A 20,651-nucleotide genomic window follows, 5' to 3' on the forward strand; every position below is an offset into this window, starting at 1 on the left:
TAAGGACTAATATTCAAGGAGAAGAACGGAATATGAACACAAGGACGTTTAGGAGAATTTCGATCTCAATTATGTAAAGCGAGGGCCAAAATTCACTCTTGTGGAGGCTATGGTATTTGTGTTCTCATTCGTCCTACTTATAGAGTTATGTTGTTGGGCTAAGTTAGGGATCTATAGAGGTTGGAATGAGCCTTTGTTGTTGCACATTGAGTAACTAAATCACAACCCTTAATTTAATTCATGTCAAAAGAATCTTGTATCGCCGTAGAAGATAATATTGACCTTCCATCCAATCTGAGATGGTTGAGTCAATTCTTTTTAAACCCTAACAATTTTACATGAGTGAACTTCAGAATTAGTCCATAAAAATGAGGTTTGCATATTTAAGATCTCTTAAATAGGAAAAATCAAGTTTTAAAGATATGGACAAAGAAAAAACATATACTCCAAAGTTCTTCTAATGACTATTTTGCCCCCCGAGGCCTTGAAGGTGTACGATTCTATTTAAAATTCCTTAAATCATTTTTATTTATTCTATAATGTTTTTTATTTAACTCACTGAACTTCTTAAATCTCATCTTCAACAATTTACATCATATCCAACATGTTTTCCAATAAATACTATTATACAACAATTCTACTTCAACTATACGCTGAATTCATCTAAAAAAAACTTCATTTATTTACTACTCTATACCATAAATATAGATATTTTTCGGATTATTTAAGTTTTAGTGCATAATTTATACTCTCTCCGCCCATAACAAGAGTCAAACTTTGTCATTTTGGTTCATACTACAATAAGAGTCACATTTCATTTTTACCATAAATGGCCCACACATTCCACTAACTCATTTCACTCAAATTTTATTATAAAACCAATATAAAAAAGTGGATCGCATATTCTACTAACTTTTCCAACTCACTTTTTTCTACAATTCTTAAAACCTGTGCCCACAATAAGAGTGACGCCTATTGTGAGACGGGGGGAGTATAATATGAGAGAGAGATATATATATAAAAAAAATTGATTGAAGTATTGTTAATGGGATCGAGCTCGTTAGAGAGAAAAATTTTATCAAAATTAATAATGAAAATAATGTTTATTTTTATGGGATGAATGAAGTATATTTTTTCAGATTATATTTATACAATATATCTAAATTTTCGAATTTTACAATAATTCTACGACACTTATGATCGAAAATTTATAATCTTAGCCTCTTAGGTAGTACTCCGTAGTCCGTACGGTCTTAGTTATCAATATTTTTTAATTACTACTGATTTAATAAGATTTTATCGTCTATGGTGAAATTTTATTTAACTAAAAGTCAATTAAATCCATTAATACATTAACTAAATGAGACCTTGAAAAAATTAATAAAATTAGATTAATGGGCTAATTGACCAAATTATATTAGGTCAATTTTTTATAACGCAAACAATTTTTAATCATGGACGGAGGAAATAATAAGATAAATCGGGTTATTTAGATTCAAAGTTAAGTCATAAATTTGATCAAAATATGTTTGACTGTTAAAGTTTTAACGGAATTATTAACTTTAGACTAAAATATATACTTTTAACGAAATTATTAACTTTAGACTAAAACATATTATTTGAGACCAAAAGGTAACAAACTTAATAACTTTAAACAAAAAAATATTATTTGAGACCAAAAGATAACAAACTTAATAACTTTAAACTAAAACATATACTTTTAAAGAAATTATTAACATTAGACTAAAACATATTATTTGAGATCAAAAGGTAACAAACTTAATAACTTTAGACTAAAACATATACTTTTAACGAAATTATTAACTTTAGACTAAAACATATTATTTGAGACCAAAAGATACCAGACTAAACTAAATTTTTTTGAAGACAAATATAAAAAACCAATTTAGACTTTAGTCCTTTTTTTAATAATTTTCAACTGTCATAAAACGACACCCATTTGTGGACTAGCCACGCACACACTGCAACAAGCCATGTGGGGGTAAGGGGTGTGCGTGGCTCGCTAGCCAATTGCCCCCACAAGCAACTCCCCGAGCCAGCCCACTCGCAACTGGTCTCGGCAAGAAGCATTGTCCCTAAATTTCTTATTTTTCCATAAGAAAACGATTACTCGAGAGGAAAAAGTTTATCAATACGATTAACCATCTGTAAAATCATCACAATTTAACCATAGCCTGTAGTGTAAAATCATTTAAGGATAATAATGTGGTGAAGGGCCAGAGCCCTCGATGTCCAGTTCTACATTATTACCATCCCAGCAGTTGTTTCTTTTTATAGCATATATTATCATCACAATGCCGAAACTTCGACTGCTCATTTAGCATCCTTGGACAGAAAATTCTGAGATTCGACTTTTCGAGTATTGCAAAGCTCGTCACATGAGTCCCCTCGTTCGAAAACAGCAGCAGCTCCCATCCCTGTGCCTGTAATTGCGATTCACACAGCAATATCTTGAGAAAACTACATACAATCAAACACACACACACACAGACACAGAGACAGACCTATGCACATCGACACCACACCATAGCGGCAATCTTTGCCTCGGCGCTTCATCTCATGCAACAAGGTAGCTACACATCGAGCTCCTGCACTCAATAAGCATGCAACGATAGATATAAGATACAAATCCCTGTGCTTATATGTTGTTCAGATTCAATACTTTTACCATCATGCTAGTTACCGGTAACAAACTGTAAGTTACATAAACTACATCGTAACAAATAAATAAACACCTGTTGCGCCCAGGGGATGTCCAATAGCCATCGCACCTCCGTTCACATTAATCTTCTCAGGGTCAAGTCCGAGCTTATTGCGGCAGTACAAAAATTGGGAAGCAAACGCCTGAAGAATAACTACAAGAATCAAATACCGCGCAACAATATAAACATTTAACCCATTTGCTTTTCAATAACTTCACCTCATTTATCTCGAAAAGGTCTATGTCCTCAAGTTCAAGACCAGCAGATTTGACAGCAGCAGGAATTGCGACTGCAGGGCCAACACCCATGATAGCAGGGTCTACACCAACAGCAACAAAGGTCCTACACCACATACAACAAGAATTAGAGAAGATTAGTCACTCAGACAGCCTCAAGGCACTTTTTTACTAGTGCATTAAAACCCCATCCATCTCATAGCTCAGCACAAAACAACGGTACATTAAGAGTTTCCATTTCCAAGCAACATGAAGAATCTACTTAAAATAGAATATGCATGCACTGTTTCGAAGATATAGGATCAACAGACTAATAAAACAAGAATGTATGAGCACAGAAGACGTGGTTTGGTACATTTTGCAGGTTCATGCTTCTCTAGATATAAATTACTCGGGAACTTGCTAAAATTGGCAGAACAAAATCGTGTATTTGAGGATAGAACAATGAATCAAAACACGGGTTCCAGCTACAATTACTTTCTATGATTCATTGCACAAACCTAAATACTCCAAGGATGGGAAGCCCCTTCTGCATGGCAACACTTCTCTTCATGAGAAGTACGGCTCCAGCACCATCACTCACTTGGCTCGAGTTCCCTGAAGCATCAAGATCAAAATTAGCCCAGTAGAAATATCTGCTTTACAGCACTCAGCAGCAATAACATTTACCGGCTGTTGTTGTGCCATCTTTCTTGAAAACAGGCTTCAGCTTGCCCAAGTCTGCCACAGAGGAGTTTGGTCGTATACCATCATCAACAGATATTGTGACTTCTTTCTCATCTCCAGATTTTGGGTCCACAATCTTTTTTATTTACAAAAAGATACGCAAGTTCAAGTTCAGATCCCCCAGCATGATACAACAACAAAAGGAGAAAGAAAGAAGTGGTAAACTAGAATGAAGCTTATTACCTTAGTTTTTACAGGAATGATCTCATCTTTGAACTTTCCTGAGGCGGTGGCAGCAGCTGCTTTTCTATGCGAGTCAACCTAAGGAAAGCATCCCAGCAAATCAATAATGTGCACAGAGTGTGTACACAATGAAATGTCAAGTGTATGCATATATTCAACTTACTGCAGCCTGATCTTGCTCCTTCCTTGTCACGCCAAAACGGTGTGCAACATTTTCTGAAGTAATACCCATTGGAAGAAGACAATCCTGCGCTTGCACCATTGTTTTCACCTGGAATGTGTACAGTGTTAGCCATTGCCTGTTGAAATCTCTCTTAATGGAAAGAACTAATGCACTAGATGAGCAAGTTTACCCGTGGATTAACCGATCCTTCCCAAGCCATAGGATTAGCAGTCATTGATTCTATTCCAGCACCAATCCCTGATTGAAAATAAGCAGAATTTAGAAATTGACAAGAGCAGAATTACGATGTTTTTAGGCAAACAATATATATATACTGTATACCTATATCGTAAAACCCAGCTCTGATAGCTGCAGCAACATCAGCAACAGCTTGAAGGCCAGAAGAACACTGCCTATTCACAGTTCTAACCGGAACAGTTTCTGCGTGTGAAGTGGAATTTTCATTGTTATCACAAATAGACCCAATAGGATACAGCCATATAGGTGAAACCAGAGATATTAACTAACGCCAATTACAACTTTATACCAGGGAAACCGGCATAAAAAGCTGCCATCCTACATTCACTGGCTCTTTGGGAGCCCGGTGCCAGTACTGAGCCTACAACAATATCCCCGACTTCACTTGGATTTACATTAGTTTTTTCTATCACTGCCTGCGACATTCATTCGCAGTTGCAAAAATAAAATATTGAAAATTCTCTACCTAATTGTATAATAGAAAGAGAAATAGTATTAGATGAAGAGGCAGAAATAAACCCTCAGAACAGGAGCAAGTAAATCATCAGCAAACGTATCTTTAAAGTCACCCCTCTTCGACTTGCATAGAGCAGTCCGGTGGGCACTACAGAAAGAAGTAGAAGGCCATCAGGAAACAGCACATCAGTTAAACAAATATTTAACCATGTAACCCTAATATTATAAGGGTAACAATGAATGAGTGAGGTTGGATCACTTACGCCACTATAACCACATCATCACCAAAGATAGAAGACCTCTGATAAGCTGCACTGTCCCCAGCCGAACATATAGATGCCTGGTTAATACAGCAAAAACCTACATTAGTGTAAAGCGAACAAAAGAAAGAGAGAAGAGCAAAATAGAGATACAGACAGCTAGCAAGATCATATGTGCTCATTGCTGCATCATATTTGCAATGGTCAGAATGAGAAAATGGCATGCACACATAAAGGTTAAACATTAAATGCATAAGCAGAAGTTACACTATCAGTACTTCAGGTTTGAGAAAACAAAATTTGGTATAAGTTCTACAAAGTGAGTAAATCTAAGCATAGAACATAAAACTTCACTCATTAATAATACCCAAAAGGCTTCAGCTTTCAGTAGTGACAAGGTCTTGCATAATTGATTCTGCAACAATCATTCTCTCTCACTACACCCTTCTCCAACTTAAAATAAGCTTCGTTCAACTATAATAAGCAGCTTCATATCCTGGATTACCCCAAACAAATCTCTTGATTCCTCTTAAACTCAAATATTTATTTTTTACATTTCATATAGTCTTACAAAATCATTCCTTGTGAATAACAGTCACAATTATTAAAGAGATGGAGTTGATAATTTCAGAATTAACTCCAACCATATCTGAATTGTAATTTTCCTTTGATCACTATCCGAGCTGATTAAGAATAGAATGAGAGAAACCAAAACCAACTTGTATTTGTTCCAATTCCCAGATGAATCATGAGCTAAATACCACAATCTTAAAAATTTCACCTAAACTCATTTGACACCAAATATTCGTAGAAATGGATTGCAAATATAATTAAAAGTAAGAATTTCACCTAAAAATTGAAGTTTGAGTATATGATTAATCAAATATCCGATACAAGTATGATTTTCACATCCAATCAATAAAACGGTTGAAAATTTAGACGGGAAACTCACGGAAATAGAATCGACATCTTCGAGAGAGGAATTAGTGAATGAGGGTCGTAGATGCTGAAGCAAAATCCTCTGCCTCTCAGTTGCTTTCTCCATCGATATATTATGAATAATCACAGCAGAAATGGGTAAATGAAGAGTACACAATTTTCCGTGCTTGATGGTATTTATATAAGAATGGAGGTTTATAGGGAAGTGTGAAAAAGATAACGATCACATACGCATTTGCATTTGCATTTGCATTTGCATTTGCCGTGTTATTACATCATCATTATTTGGATAAGCATTGTATGTACATCAGGCGCTGCGCTCTCGCCGCTTGCACCGCGTTGCTCAATGCATAGAGCACGTTTGCGTCAGCGAGCAGGTGATGTGGGCGGGCTTAGCCATTGCATTTGAATATTTTTTTAAAAAAAATCTGTTTTTAATTAAAAAACCGATTAACAATAAAAAAATATATTTTTCCACTTCTCAAAAAAATTATATCCGTTTTCTACCCACTTTCATTTTGTTCCCTAAAAAAATACATTTTCATCTATAAATACCCTCACTTTCACACCAAAAAATTCACACCACACTACACAATTCTCATCTACATTCTTTCATCTCCATTCTCATCTACATTCTCTCATCTCCATTCTCAATCTTTCTTCCATTCCTACAACATAACAATGTCCGGCGACAGCGATCACCCCTTGGCTCCCACAGTTGGAACCCCGATTGGTTCGGTTCACATCCGTTTCATAGTCCGGAAACGGAATTTTCGGCCCCTCCTCAAACCCAAAGTTCGGGAGTTCCAGGTGGCTACCGGCCTTACCTGACCAAGATGCCCCCGAAGGGCTATACGGGTGGACACCCGAGCCTAGAGCGAGGTCGACCGCCCCATCCCAAACTCCGACTACTCCTACTCGCGGTGTCCGCACACCGTACACTCCGGCGGAGATGGAGCATATGTTCAAGGCGTTCTTATCAATCTCCGAAGATCCGGAGGTGGCACGAACCAATCCGGCGATCACTATTGGTGGCGCACCTGTCGCCGGTACAATGAAAACCGGCCGGCGGGAACAATCGAGCGCAACGAGAATATGGTGCGCAACGCCATCTACCGAGCCAACGAAGAAATCCAAAAGTTCCGAGGGTATTACCTCCAGGAAGAGCGGTCGGCGGGGAGCGGCCGGAGCGAGGTCGACGTCATCACTGCCGCGATGGACACCTACCAATCCATGAACTACAAGCCATTCAAGTACCTCAACATTTGGCAGGAGACGTGGTCGCATCCGAAGTATAGGGGAGGCGTAACATCCTCCTCTAGCGACTCCTCCAATAGATCAAAGTCGGTATCCCTATCCGACGCCGGCTCCGAAGACGTGGTTAGCTAACTTGGGTAGCCCCAACGCCGGCCCGAGCGGTTCCCAACGCCGACCGCAAGGAAGGATGAAGGCGGCGGCCAACCACCGTCGCACCGCGACTCCATCTGGCGATGCTCCCGAGCTTGCTCCTGTTCTTGTGCCCTATGCGCCACCTCCACCCCCCACCAACTCGTTGTGGGGGATTTTGGCCCAACTCAATATGGCCGATAGGTCAACTATGACCCCCGCGCAACTTCGATCGCACGAGGCCATGATATTGGGCCTCCAAAAACAATTGGGGGTAGTGCCGCCGGATGAACAGTCTTCCACGGGGATATTTTTAGCTTTAATTATGTAATTTTTAATTTTTATTATTTTAATTATGTAATTTTTAATTTTTAAGATTTTAATTATGTAATTTTTATTTTTTATGATTTTAATTATGTCTTTTTTATTTTATTTGTAAATTGTAATATTATTTTGGTTTTTTTAATGAATTTTAATATTATAGAAATGTTTTTATTTAAATTGAATAATAGAATGGTGGGACCCTTGTGTTCGTCCTTGCGGAAGAGCACAGCTGTGGGTGTTGTGCTCTTGCCTAAGAGCAGGTAGAAAATGTGGGGTCGGGCCTACAACCGTGCTCGTTGGCAAGAGCACGGTTGTGGGTGCTCTAAATGAATTCAATATGTACTACTAAAAAATACATTTTTTATTGTCACCCAACTAATCGGTAGTCATTCGCATTGAAAAATTGTAAATTATAAAATGACTAAAGTAAAAAGTGTAAACTATAAAAATGATAGTATTAGAATATGTACTTAATTCATGAGTATCGTCATTCAACAACTTAATTAACACTAAGTCAATTTCATTTTACTCTCTACATCTAGAATAAAAAATCATGAAATGTAATTAAAATTGATATAATATTAAAAAATAAGTAAAAAAAAATAATTTGCATCGAACTATTTCATGATTGAATAATTCTAAAAATTATAAATATAAATGCAACTACATGTATATGTACTTAATTTCTACTGTAAACACCCTTCATGTTAATTAAAAAAGAAATAATAATTAATATTTTCTTAATATAAAAATATCCATCACTAAAAGTAAATTAAAATAAAAAGTATTCATATATCTGCTTTTGGATATAATGAAAAAGGAAACAGGCTACGGAAAAATAGTATTAAAAGAAAATAGCACAAAAATAAAAAGATAATGCAAGAACTGTTAAATCATTATGGCTATAATATTTTCTCATACATTCCACATATCAAATATAGAAATGCTTTATTATTTTAATTTCTTTTTTCATATATTAAATTATTTTATTGTCACATCATTGATGACTTATTCGCATGATAATTTAAAATAAAAAATTAACAAAAAAAGATCAAACAAGTTATGAAAAAATAATACAAATGACAAAAAAAAAACTGGATACTAAAGTATAAAATGATCAAACATAATTTTCTTTTAAAAAATATACTTATGTTATTTTATTAAATTATATCGTACTTTAATTATGTAGTGTGTTAATTAGTATTACCATAAATAATTCATAATCTAAATCAATGCGGTTTTCGTAAACTAATAGAGTAAAAATATTCAATATTAAATAAGGGTAAATTAGACATAAAATTATATCCTAAAAATAGAACTAAATTAAAGGGTATATTGTATATACACTTTTTGTTAATTTATCTTTTCTCTAAGATAAATTGGAACTATTTATTCAAATGAATACCATGATGCTCAGCCAAATCTCTATATAGCTATAGCCTATAATCAATAAGTATCTCGTAATATGAGATTGGAAAATTGAGATTTTGACACAATTTTCTTAGGAAATAGCGCTATGAATATCAATAAATACAGTCATCTTTTCATTTATTTTGTCGTTAAATACTGAAATTTCTAGTTGCGTGTACAAATTCATACCGGGTAGATTAGAGATATTAAAAATTGGAAATAAGACATATCTAGCTAGTATACCGATAAAGACAAACCATGATACAACTTTTTCGAGACTAATCAATCCATCAGAATTCACTTTTTTTTGTTTGACCATAGGTTTTTTTTAATCATAGGTGTTCCTAATCCACTTTCACCGGAATCATCAGATTAATCAGAACTCAGTTTACCAATCCCTTTCATGGGTTTATTCCATTCAAAATTTCCATATGAAATACGGGGCTCATATATTCCCATTTTTTCAAAGATGTGCGAGGCATATATTCCAATTTTTCTACAAGTTGCAAATTATAAACTAGGGCTGGGGAAAAATATCGAAAAAATGATATATCGCTCGTATCGTATTGAAAAATATCGAAAATTATCGGATTTTCGATATATCGTAATTTTCGATACAAAACGATACTGTATCGTAAGTTTTCGATACGATAACGATATGAATTTCCTTATATCGCGATATATCGTTTTATATCAAATATACGATATATATCGATATTTTCGATATATCGTTTTATATCGAATATATCGTATATATCGAAACATATTTGAAATTATAATTTTCGATATACAGGTATTCGATACGATATCGATATTTCGATATATCGTACCGAAATTCGATATATCGATATATCGAATTTCGGTACGATATATCGATACAATAACGATATTGATATTATCCATATCGAAAGTATATATCGAAACTTTCGATACGATAACGATATGAAATTCTTTCATATCGATATTTTCGATACGATATACGATACAACGTTTTCGATACGATATCTCGTATCGACCCACCCCTAGGTACAACTTTTTTCTATATTAAGAGAGAGATCGAAAAGAAAAATGACTTGAGTATTTGTAATGGCCACGAACTATATTTCCGAGACTTATGAAATAAAGTTGGAAACATGGAACAATTTCATCTTTTCAATTAATTAATGTACAATGAGTATACGTTTCTCAAACCCATTTTTTTGAAACGCGATGTATTTGGGGTACAAATCTAGAAATTTAAAGAAAGAAGATAAGGATCGAATGAAGCGAAAATGTATCCGTTTACTTCTTAAGTAAACGAAGTGCAATGTAGAAATTTCAAACTAAGTCAGATTTTAAATAATTGACGATGAAAATGAAGGAAACAAAATACACACTAACTATTACAGATATTTGCATACATGTCGAAAAGAAAAGGGAAGACTACAAGTCGAACTACTCTTTTCAATCCAAGATCTTTAGAAAACTTCATCGGCCATTATCTTCAGGCCGTTTCGGCCCAACTTCAGATGGCTCGATGGGCTGGGACATTAGTGTGATGACCATATGTAGCCAGCCCTATTACCTGCCAAACGCCAACGAAACCAACATGAGAAAAACCGTTGAGACACTCATCAGGTCTTTGGCCAGCGAAATGAACAAGGAAAGGGGCATCATTTCTTTACTTAGTGGAGACCAAAACCTTACCTAAATGAGTAGGAATGAAGGCAGCAAGGACCTGCAGCAGCTTGCCCTCTCAGCCGGTACCACCGAAGGCTGCTGTGACTGTGAGGCAGTCCAGCCGGCCTCTTCACTCCCAGCAGCTGCAGAGGCCTTTCACCTAAGTTCAATGGCCTCCATTCACGATTGTACCTGCAAAAAGTCAGACAAAATACAGTGACTTGCAGTGAGAGACAGGGGGCTGAGATACTCTGCAATATGACAACAAAAACAACAAAAGAGGTTACAATTCCAATTAATGCAGAGTACATCCCAGCATTGCTACAGAGAGAACAGCCAACATATAACCAACCAAGGACTCTTTTTCTGCCCAAATATACCAGCCTTTGCAGGCTTTCTGTTATGCAATTCAAGTATAAGATGACCCTCGGCCTCACCCTCTTTCACCACCACATACCAATTAGAATGATAGTGAGTTGAGAGTGAGAGGGAGTTGGAGCCTAGGAGCCAAAAAAATTCAAGGAGCAGTAGTTGTGGAAGAGTTTCAAACATGTGCAACAATATGTGAGAGGAACGAAACTGCCAAGTCCAAGGAAGTACTCCTTTTGCACCCCAAATTCAAAGTTCGACAGAAGGTATAAACCTCCACTGCTCAATTTCAATCATGAACATATGCTTTTGCTCCCAACATAGCATCATACATCAATCTCCCACACAAAGAACTAAATCAATACACAAAGAACTAAATCAATAACACAATCGAGCAATCAACAATTTAACCACCCCTTGCTTGCAATAATTCAATCCTTTTTTAACACCAATAATCGAACAACCGCTGTGATTAATTGAAAACACGAAAGAACATGTTTTGGTAAAGAGAACTTATCTTTCGGGGTTGTTCGAATGTAAACGGAGGCTGTCCGGATTGGTTTCGGAACTGTTTCGGGGACTGATTGGGACGCCTCGGAGTCGAGTCGACAAGGCCGGACGACGGTAGCTGGTTGCCAGTTTCAGGCAGGCAGACGGCGGGATGAGGCGGCAGAGCAGCGAAAGCGAGGCGCCTACTCGGCGTTGCTGTTCGGCTGCGGTGACTCCACGGTGGTGAATCGACGAAGCAGCAACAACGGCTGAGAGACGCCCACCTTTTCCAACAGCTGCATTGGCGAATCGGCCAGTTTCGCCGAGAAACAGCGGCGGTGGTGTCGGAATGATGAGGAATCGGCGGCGTTGGTGAGTGATGGTCGCTGACGTGAGTGAGGAGAGCCGCGGTGGTGGTGACCGGCGTCGATTTAGCGGTGAAGGTCGGAGGGAGGCGACGAATCGGGAACCCCTCTCATTTTGGGGTATCATCCAATTTGGGGATTTTACCGAAACGGGGGACTTGGTACAGCCGACAGTGGCGACGGCGATACCGCCGGCCTGGCGTTGGAGCGGTCAGCGTAAGGACGACGGAAGGGAGTCGGCGGTCTCCTTAAATTGGGGATCTTCGATTTGGTCGAATTGGAGAAGAAGTGAGGTGAAGAGAGAGAGAGAGAGAGAGAGAGAGAGGATGGGAGTATAAAATTGGGCTACTTTTTGGGCCTCGTAAAATAAATAGGAGTAATAAGGTGGACTGGGATTTTTAATTGGCTTGGACTAGAGATAAATTAAATTTTTGGGCCGATGAATAATTAAATTAAGTGTGGGGGAATGATTTAATTCTGAACCATGCTAAAGATGAATAATTTTATTCAAAGTACGAAATAAATATAAATTCCGAAGGGAAACAATGGTGATCATTTATTTATACGCTTAAATAATTTTGAGATCTTAATTCGATATCTTGATGGAAAATACGGGGAGCCAACGGAAAAAAAAAATTTGGGCATAAGCGACCGACCGGCGTCGCAGGCGACGCCTTAGGCGGCCGCCGAATAATAAAAAATGCACGAAACCCGAGAAACGAGATAGAAGACTGTAATTAGAGTGCATGCATTCTAATTAGTAGTTTTCTCGCGCTAATTGTTGTGTTACTACTTTAATATTAGAGAGTTGTGGTCGTGACAGTATTAGTGGATAATGGATCTCCCTTGCTTAGAGATTCATTAGAGCTAAAAATTTTAAAACTAGAAAATTCATAATTTTAAATAATGAACTAAAAGGTAAATAATTACTATTTTAATGTGACAGATAGAGTATATTTTATGAATATAGTATGTTACTCAATATGAGCACTATAGTTTCAAAGCCCAAATGCGAAACCAACTGAAAATAAATACTACAAAGAACTGGAAATATCTCTATAGTAACAATGTAGGCATAAGTAACAGATAATTTGATGAATTGGTAATGTTTCAGAATGTGATGATGCTGGAAAACTCATGGCAATAATCATAGTTAAACTCTCAGTACATATACAATAATCATAGTCTCAAGAATATCGAACACATGTCTATATGAAACAACAGGCAAATAACACTAAAAGCACAGCAGGTGCTGCAACGCAGAAACACACACGAGATAGATGCGGGAAGCATCATATCTATCTGTATGAGTCGGGGCGCTTAGGTTTGCTTTGAACGACAGCCTCGATCTTCTCCATTATTGCAGGCGTAAGCAAAGGAATGACATTGATAGCCTTCATGTTCTCTTGAATCTGCAAAGCAGTAATCAAGAGGCAGCTATTCAGTTTTTGCCATAAAAGTGTGAAGGTTTGGTCACAAGAAACAGTAATATGGAGTCACAAGCCAACCCCTCTCTCCCTCTCTCTCTCTTGTGCTTTAAACTCATTTTTTTATCTCCAACAAATTTCATCATTTCAAAGAGATAACACATAAATTCAAAGAGATGAAGTGGGCATGTGAAAGAGAGAAGAGGAGAGACAACATAGTGATAGGTGAGGACCATTAATGATAAAGCAAAAAAGAGAAGAATAAAGAGTGGTTATTTCATTTTCAACAGTTGAATACTTGGATAGTTGAATGAATCTTTATTTGAATATAGATCTATCAATTGATTTTGCAACTCAATCTCATCATGGTGTAGTAATATGGATCTACCAATTCGGATATTCATTTATACATTGAACTCAATATGAATAAACTGCACATAATATCCCTAAGGTTTCAAAACAAAGAATGTAAGAAATGTAACAGATGAAAATGTACTAGCAAGACTAAGTCTATAGATAACGGAAATGAATCCAATAACTCAAGAGCATAGAGAAAGGATGTGTAAAGGAAATGGGGCATCATGCTTACCTGGGACTCCTTGGTGGCACCTGTGATAACCGAAGAAACATTGGGATTCGAAGCACACCAAGCAATTGCAAGCTGTGATAATGGCACACCGAGCTCATCTGCAATTGGTCTTAAGCCATCTACTTTCTTCAGCACATCATCTACCAAGGATCTGCTAGCAAGATTCTGCATAATTTGCCACATACACGGTTAACCAGAAGTAGAAGACGACGAAGAACTACAACATGGGAAAATAGTGAAGAATGAGCAACTATGAAGATAAATGAGCTAACTAAGCATGACACTAACATAAATTGTTATGGGATTTCATATACAGGAAGAACAAAGGATTCGTTGCAAACTTCCCCACAAAATATAGAACAAATTAAAACGTAAAGGGCTATGGCCAATAATACTCAAATTGATCTCACTACATTCTTCTCATAACAACTACTGTGTCCTCACTACCAAACTATACAGATATTTTAAGCACTAACTCAGTGTTGTTTAGGACTGCAGGGGCAGGGGTGATTCAGTAAAAATCGGGGCGTGCGCCCAACAAAACCAGGTACTCTATTGAGTGTTCACATTGAGTCATTAACAATTGGTATGAGTGTGACCTTTTCAGGACATAGATATTATAGACTAATAATTACTTTCTTTTTTAATATCAACTTAACTAGATTAATTAGGAGTGAATTAAGATAAATGACATTAAATGGGTGTGATTTTCAAAAACAGATACTATTAATTAGTATTCTAAAAAAGACACATTGTTATAAAAACCAATTAATGATATTAAATGGGTGTAATATGGAAAACAGATATAATAGTAGTTTAAAAAGACACATACTGTTTTAAAAAACAATAAGGGACATTATAAAAGTGTAATTTAGGAGAAAAGAACTATTAAATATCATAACCCTTTTAAAAAAATTACTGCAAACAGAAAATTCCCCATCAGCGACCCAGCCGCCCCCTGGAATGCTGCTCGACCCAAGCCCCTCGGGGCAATGATGGAGACCCGGGTGATTTTAATAACACTGAGGCACTATCAAAGTCCCAGTCTCACTTAACTTCCATACAATGGTTGTAATTGTTGCGAGTTCAGCACAAAATAAAAACGAAAGCAAAGAAAAAACACAAAATTTGTTCACCAGTTCGTGACTACATGACCATGCCTGAGGGCGTGTCAAGTCAAGGAGGTTTCATTAGAATATTTTAAGACACAGATAAAAGAGATTACATAGCTATTTATATTAGGATTCAACCCTAATCCAACTCAATATGATTTCTACCATAGAAAACGGCGTTCAGGCCAAAACTATAGATCCCACAGCAAAAACATCAATGTAGAGTCATGCAGGTTGGCAACACGGGCTTAGAGAATAAAATGTGAATAAAAAATTCCCATTAGAATTTCAAACAGAAAATCTTTCCTTACCTTATAGTTTTCCAAGGCAAACCTACTGTCTGCAGGGATATTTCCCGATTTATACTTGCCCGTCAAAACTCCAGATGCGAGTGGACTCCATGTTGTGAGGCCAATACCATAGTTAGTATACAGCGGAAGAAACTCGGTCTCAACCTGTGGAATTCAATGCAGAGCATCGCAATATAGGATCAAATACATATCAAGTAACAAATCCATCACAAACAATAACAGACCAGCTCTGACACATTCCCCACCTCCCAAAAACATACTTGCAAGAAAAGAAAGCACATTCCCCTGACACTAATTGGGATCAATCAATAAATCCTAATTAGGGATTTATAAACTCTACGGTGGATTTAAAACCCCTAACTGGGAATTGATGAACTACTATAAAAGTTTTTGACGCGAGGAATCTCGATTCCACTGAAAAATCAGAACAGATCTTCCATAAAACATGTATCCAACCAGCTATAATTTGCAGATAAAGAAAAAAAAACAGATCTTTACATAATTCAATCGAAGCAATAAGAAATTCCCAAATCCAATCTTACAAATCGAAAAACCCTGACCTTATGCCTGGAGAAGAGATTATACTCGGGCTGCTCGACAATGGGGCCAACGAGATCGAGCCTCTGAGCAACGCCCCAGGCCTCCGTGATCTGCTGCGCCGACCACTCACTCGTCCCCCAATAATACGCCCAGCCCTTATCAATGACGTGATTCATAGCCCTGACGGTCTCCTCGATGGGGGTGGAGATGTCGGGGCGGTGGCAGTAGATGAGATCGACGTAATCCATGTCCAATCGCTTCAAACAAGCCTTGGTGCCTTCGATGATGTGCTTGCGGGAGAGGCCCTTGTCGTTGGGGCCGGGGCCGCCCCAGAAGATCTTGGTGGAGATGACGATGTCGGAGCGCTTCCAGCCGAGCTCCTTGATGGCCTGGCCCATGATCTCCTCGGCGCGGCCATTGGCGTAGACCTCGGCGTTGTCGAAGAAGTTGACGCCGTGGTCGCGGCAGCACTGGAGGATGGATTTAGCCTCCTTGACGTCAAGCTGGTTGCCGAAGGTCACCCACGCTCCGTACGAGAGCTGGGACACCTTCAGCCCCGATCGCCCCAAGTTCTTGTACTGCATGGTTTGGTCTGGGATTTTCATCGAACACTTGGTGGGGGGAGTGAAGTGATGCTTTTTTGTGGGTTTGGTTTCGTTAGAATCAATGGACTCTGTTTACTAAGCAGACATGTGAAGAAATTGAAAAGCAGCTGATTTATTAAGGGCGCTGTAATTGCAACCATATTTTTTAGTTGGCATTTTTGTATTTTTCTGAAGCGAATATTCGCTTTTAAGTTTTACCTTAATAAATTTTGAGATATTAGTACCTTCAATAAATGATTAATTAGTATAAAAGTTATTAGTAGTAGTATAAATTAGTAACTACAGTATATTTTCATTTTTTAAAAATATGTACTTTAAACTTTATATACTACGTGACTATCAATATTCCTCGTAGATTTTTTCCTATTCATTTTACTAACCATGAGAAATTGCTAAATCTAACCACGGGAAAATGCTGAATCTAAACATGCATTGTTTCTCTTTAAAATTAATAAAATTAAAAAAAAGAAATCAACATACCGAATTTCTACTAATTCTATAATATGTAAATCTATACTCCTAGAACTTGAAAATCATAAGCTCTAGCCTTAGGTAGCAACTATTTTAAATTGGGAGGACCCAAGTGTAATGAGGGAAGGGGTTAAGCCCTCAATAGATGTCTACCAAACACGTAGAAGAAAAAAAAAAAAAGAAATCAACATACTGGATTTCTACCAATTCTATAATATGTAAATCTATACTTCTAGAACTTGAAAATCCTAAGCTCTAACCTTAGGCAACAAAATTTGAAAATCCTAAGATCTAGCCTTAGACAACAACTGTTTTAAATCGGGCGGACCCAAGTGTAATGAGAGAGGGGCTTAAGCCTCAATAGATGTCTACCAAACACGTGGAAGAAAAAAAAGAAATCAACATACTGGAATTCTACGAATTCTATATAATATGTAAATCTGTTGTCAATTGAAACACAAAAATGAATATAATAATATCTCATATCGGTGTACACAAAGAGCTTAATCCACTATATAAGTCTCATGGACCTCTTCTCTTATCACCAATTGGTTTTAGGATGGAACCCATGGATTTCTATCATGGTATCAGAGCGGGTCGCCGACTGTGGGTCATATTTAATTGACCCAGCAGTATATATGGGCTGAAACCCGAAAAAATGACTGACCCAGCAGTATAACTGGGCTGAAAATTTTGGCCAGTGGTCCAACCGATCGAAAAAAAATTGGGCCGATTGTCCAATCGATCATAAAAAAGTCCAACCCCTCCAAGATTCACCTTGAAGGGTTTGAGGGAGGGTGTTGGCAATTGAAACACAAAAATGAATATAATAATATCTCACATCGATGTACACAAAGAGCTTAATCCACTATATAAGTCTCATGGGCCTCTCCTCTTATCACCAATTGGTTTTAGGATGGAACTCATGGATTTCTATCAAAATCTATACTCCTAGAACTTGAAAATCCTAAGCTTAAGCCTTAGGCAGCAACTATTTTAAATTGGGAGGACCCAAGTGTAATGAGGGAAGGGCTTAAGCCCTCAACAGATGTTTACCAAACACGTGGAAGAAAAAAAAAAGAAATCAACATACTGGATTTCTACGAATTCTATAATATGTAAATCTATACTCCTAGAACTTGAAAATCCTAAGCTCTAACCTTAGGCATCAAAATTTGAAAATCCTAAGATCTAGCCTTAGACAACAACTGTTTTAAATTGGGCGGACCCAAGTGTAATGAGAGAGGGGCTTAAGCCTCAATAGATGTCTACCAAACACGTGGAAGAAAAAAAAGAAATCAACATACTGGAATTCTACGAATTCTATATAATATGTAAATCTGTTGTCAATTGAAACACAAAAATGAATATAATAATATCTCATATCGGTGTACACAAAGAGCTTAATCCACTATATAAGTCTCATGGACCTCTTCTCTTATCACCAATTGGTTTTAGGATGGAACCCATGGATTTCTATCATGGTATCAGAGCGGGTCGCCGACTGTGGGTCATATTTAATTGACCCAGCAGTATATATGGGCTGAAACCCGAAAAAATGACTGACCCAGCAGTATAACTGGGCTGAAAATTTTGGCCAGTGGTCCAACCGATCGAAAAAAAATTGGGCCGATTGTCCAATCGATCATAAAAAAGTCCAACCCCTCCAAGATTCACCTTGAAGGGTTTGAGGGAGGGTGTTGGCAATTGAAACACAAAAATGAATATAATAATATCTCACATCGATGTACACAAAGAGCTTAATCCACTATATAAGTCTCATGGGCCTCTCCTCTTATCACCAATTGGTTTTAGGATGGAACTCATGGATTTCTATCAAAATCTATACTCCTAGAACTTGAAAATCCTAAGCTTAAGCCTTAGGCAGCAACTATTTTAAATTGGGAGGACCCAAGTGTAATGAGGGAAGGGCTTAAGCCCTCAACAGATGTTTACCAAACACGTGGAAGAAAAAAAAAAGAAATCAACATACTGGATTTCTACGAATTCTATAATATGTAAATCTATACTCCTAGAACTTGAAAATCCTAAGCTCTAACCTTAGGCATCAAAATTTGAAAATCCTAAGATCTAGCCTTAGACAACAACTATTTTAAATTAGGCGGACCCAAGTGTAATGAGAAAGGGGCTTAAGCCTCAATAGATGTCTACCAAACACGTGGAAGAAAAAAAAGAAATCAATTTACTGGATTTCTATGAATTCTATATAATATGTAAATCTATATTCCTAGAACTTGAAAATCCTAAGCTCTAGCCTTAGGCAGCAAAACTTAAAATCCTAAGCTCTAGCATTAGGCAACAACTATTTTAAATTGGGCCGACCCAAGTGTAACGAGGGAGGGGCTTAAGCCCTCAATGATTTTTTTTAAAACTTTTTTTCTATTAATTTTTTTAAAATCTATTCAAATTTAGTGTAGATTATAGTGTAAAAGTCCCTACAAATTATCTAAATTACTCAAATATATACTTTAAAACAAAATTTAGAAATCTCAGCCCCTATCGATAAATATTTCTGCGTCTGCCACTGATTTATATTTTTAATGAATACAAATAATAGGGAAAATGTATGTGGAATATTGGTTATAATAGGGAATAAAAATAGAACTAAGTAAAAAATAATTAAAGTCCAAATAATGTTAGTACTCTTTCCATCCCAATTAAGATAATCCATTTTTCCGGACATGTTTTGGAAAAATGATATAGTTAAAGTTGAGATAAAGTAAAGTAAAAGAGAGAATAATTTAGAGGAGAGTCTCTTCTTTATTATTCTCTCTTTTACTTTGATTTCTCTATACTTAAACTATTTATTACTCCATCCGTCCCCCAAATATTGTCTCACTTTCACCAGGCACGAGTTTTAAGAAATATAATGAAAAATGAGTTGAAACGGTTAGTCGAATGTGAGTCCTACTTTTATATACTATTAGTTTTATAATAAAATGTTAGTAGGAATGAGTTAGTGAAATATGAGGTCCACTACCAAAAATAGTAAAAAGTGAAATATGATAAATTTTGTGGGACGGACAGAGATGAAAAAATGGGACAAACTTTTAGGGACAGAGGGAGTATCATTTTTCCATAATAAGTGTGAAAAAGAAAGGAATCATCTTAACTGGGACAGCGGGAGTATATAATTTTAAATAAATTAAAGTATTTTTAGTATCAGTGATTGTTTTATGAGATTTACCCAAGTACCTTAATTACAAAATTTAATGAATGTATTCATTGCCTATATTGGTTCTTTTGCAATTATATTGATTCCAATTTTTGAAAAGAATTATGCTAAACATCTTGACCCATCACCATATATAGTCCAACATCATCACCAAGCCCATCCAACCCAACGATACAAGCCCACCCACGATCTCCTCAACAAACTATGGATCCATAAGTATGACATGACATCCATGCGATATAATTCAATTTAGTTATTTTTATAATATAGTACTCTCATCGTGTATTTTATAAATTCCTTCTATTGACACATTAATATTTTTGAGATGTAACACATTTCAAAAATAGAAACATTACTTTCTTTGTTATTTTCTGTGCTACTTTATTCTGTCTCTACTTAATTCATAAAACAATAGTACTACATAAAAGAGATAAGTACTACCATGTATGTACCA

The 20,651-nt window shown here is 36.7% G+C and overlaps 2 protein-coding genes and 1 long non-coding RNA gene across 3 annotated transcripts; all 3 read right to left on the reverse strand.

The window, feature by feature from the left end:
* Positions 1-2,127: 2,127 nt before the first annotated feature.
* LOC121797446 (3-ketoacyl-CoA thiolase 2, peroxisomal) lies at positions 2,128-6,179 on the reverse strand. The gene is made up of 14 exons (XM_042196202.1): positions 5,958-6,179; positions 5,009-5,085; positions 4,809-4,893; positions 4,579-4,705; positions 4,374-4,472; positions 4,222-4,289; positions 4,032-4,139; positions 3,869-3,946; positions 3,629-3,761; positions 3,460-3,556; positions 2,942-3,065; positions 2,757-2,865; positions 2,526-2,609; positions 2,128-2,444 (listed from the first exon to the last, which is right to left on the reverse strand). The coding sequence occupies exons 1-14, from the start codon at positions 6,048-6,050 to the stop codon at positions 2,335-2,337; spliced, it is 1,392 nt and encodes a 463-aa protein (XP_042052136.1). The 5' UTR covers positions 6,051-6,179; the 3' UTR covers positions 2,128-2,334.
* A 4,146-nt stretch (positions 6,180-10,325) lies between these two features.
* LOC121797447 lies at positions 10,326-12,556 on the reverse strand. The gene is made up of 2 exons (XR_006049846.1): positions 10,751-12,556; positions 10,326-10,628 (listed from the first exon to the last, which is right to left on the reverse strand). It is a non-coding gene; the product is annotated as an uncharacterized LOC121797447 (long non-coding RNA).
* A 511-nt stretch (positions 12,557-13,067) lies between these two features.
* Positions 13,068-16,635, reverse strand: LOC121796015 (probable voltage-gated potassium channel subunit beta). The gene is made up of 4 exons (XM_042194701.1): positions 15,946-16,635; positions 15,386-15,529; positions 13,963-14,127; positions 13,068-13,358 (listed from the first exon to the last, which is right to left on the reverse strand). The coding sequence occupies exons 1-4, from the start codon at positions 16,528-16,530 to the stop codon at positions 13,245-13,247; spliced, it is 1,008 nt and encodes a 335-aa protein (XP_042050635.1). The 5' UTR covers positions 16,531-16,635; the 3' UTR covers positions 13,068-13,244.
* Positions 16,636-20,651: the final 4,016 nt, after the last annotated feature.

The sequence above is a fragment of the Salvia splendens genome, chromosome 3 (genome assembly GCF_004379255.2).
Source record: "Salvia splendens isolate huo1 chromosome 3, SspV2, whole genome shotgun sequence".
Lineage (NCBI taxonomy): Eukaryota > Viridiplantae > Streptophyta > Magnoliopsida > Lamiales > Lamiaceae > Salvia > Salvia splendens.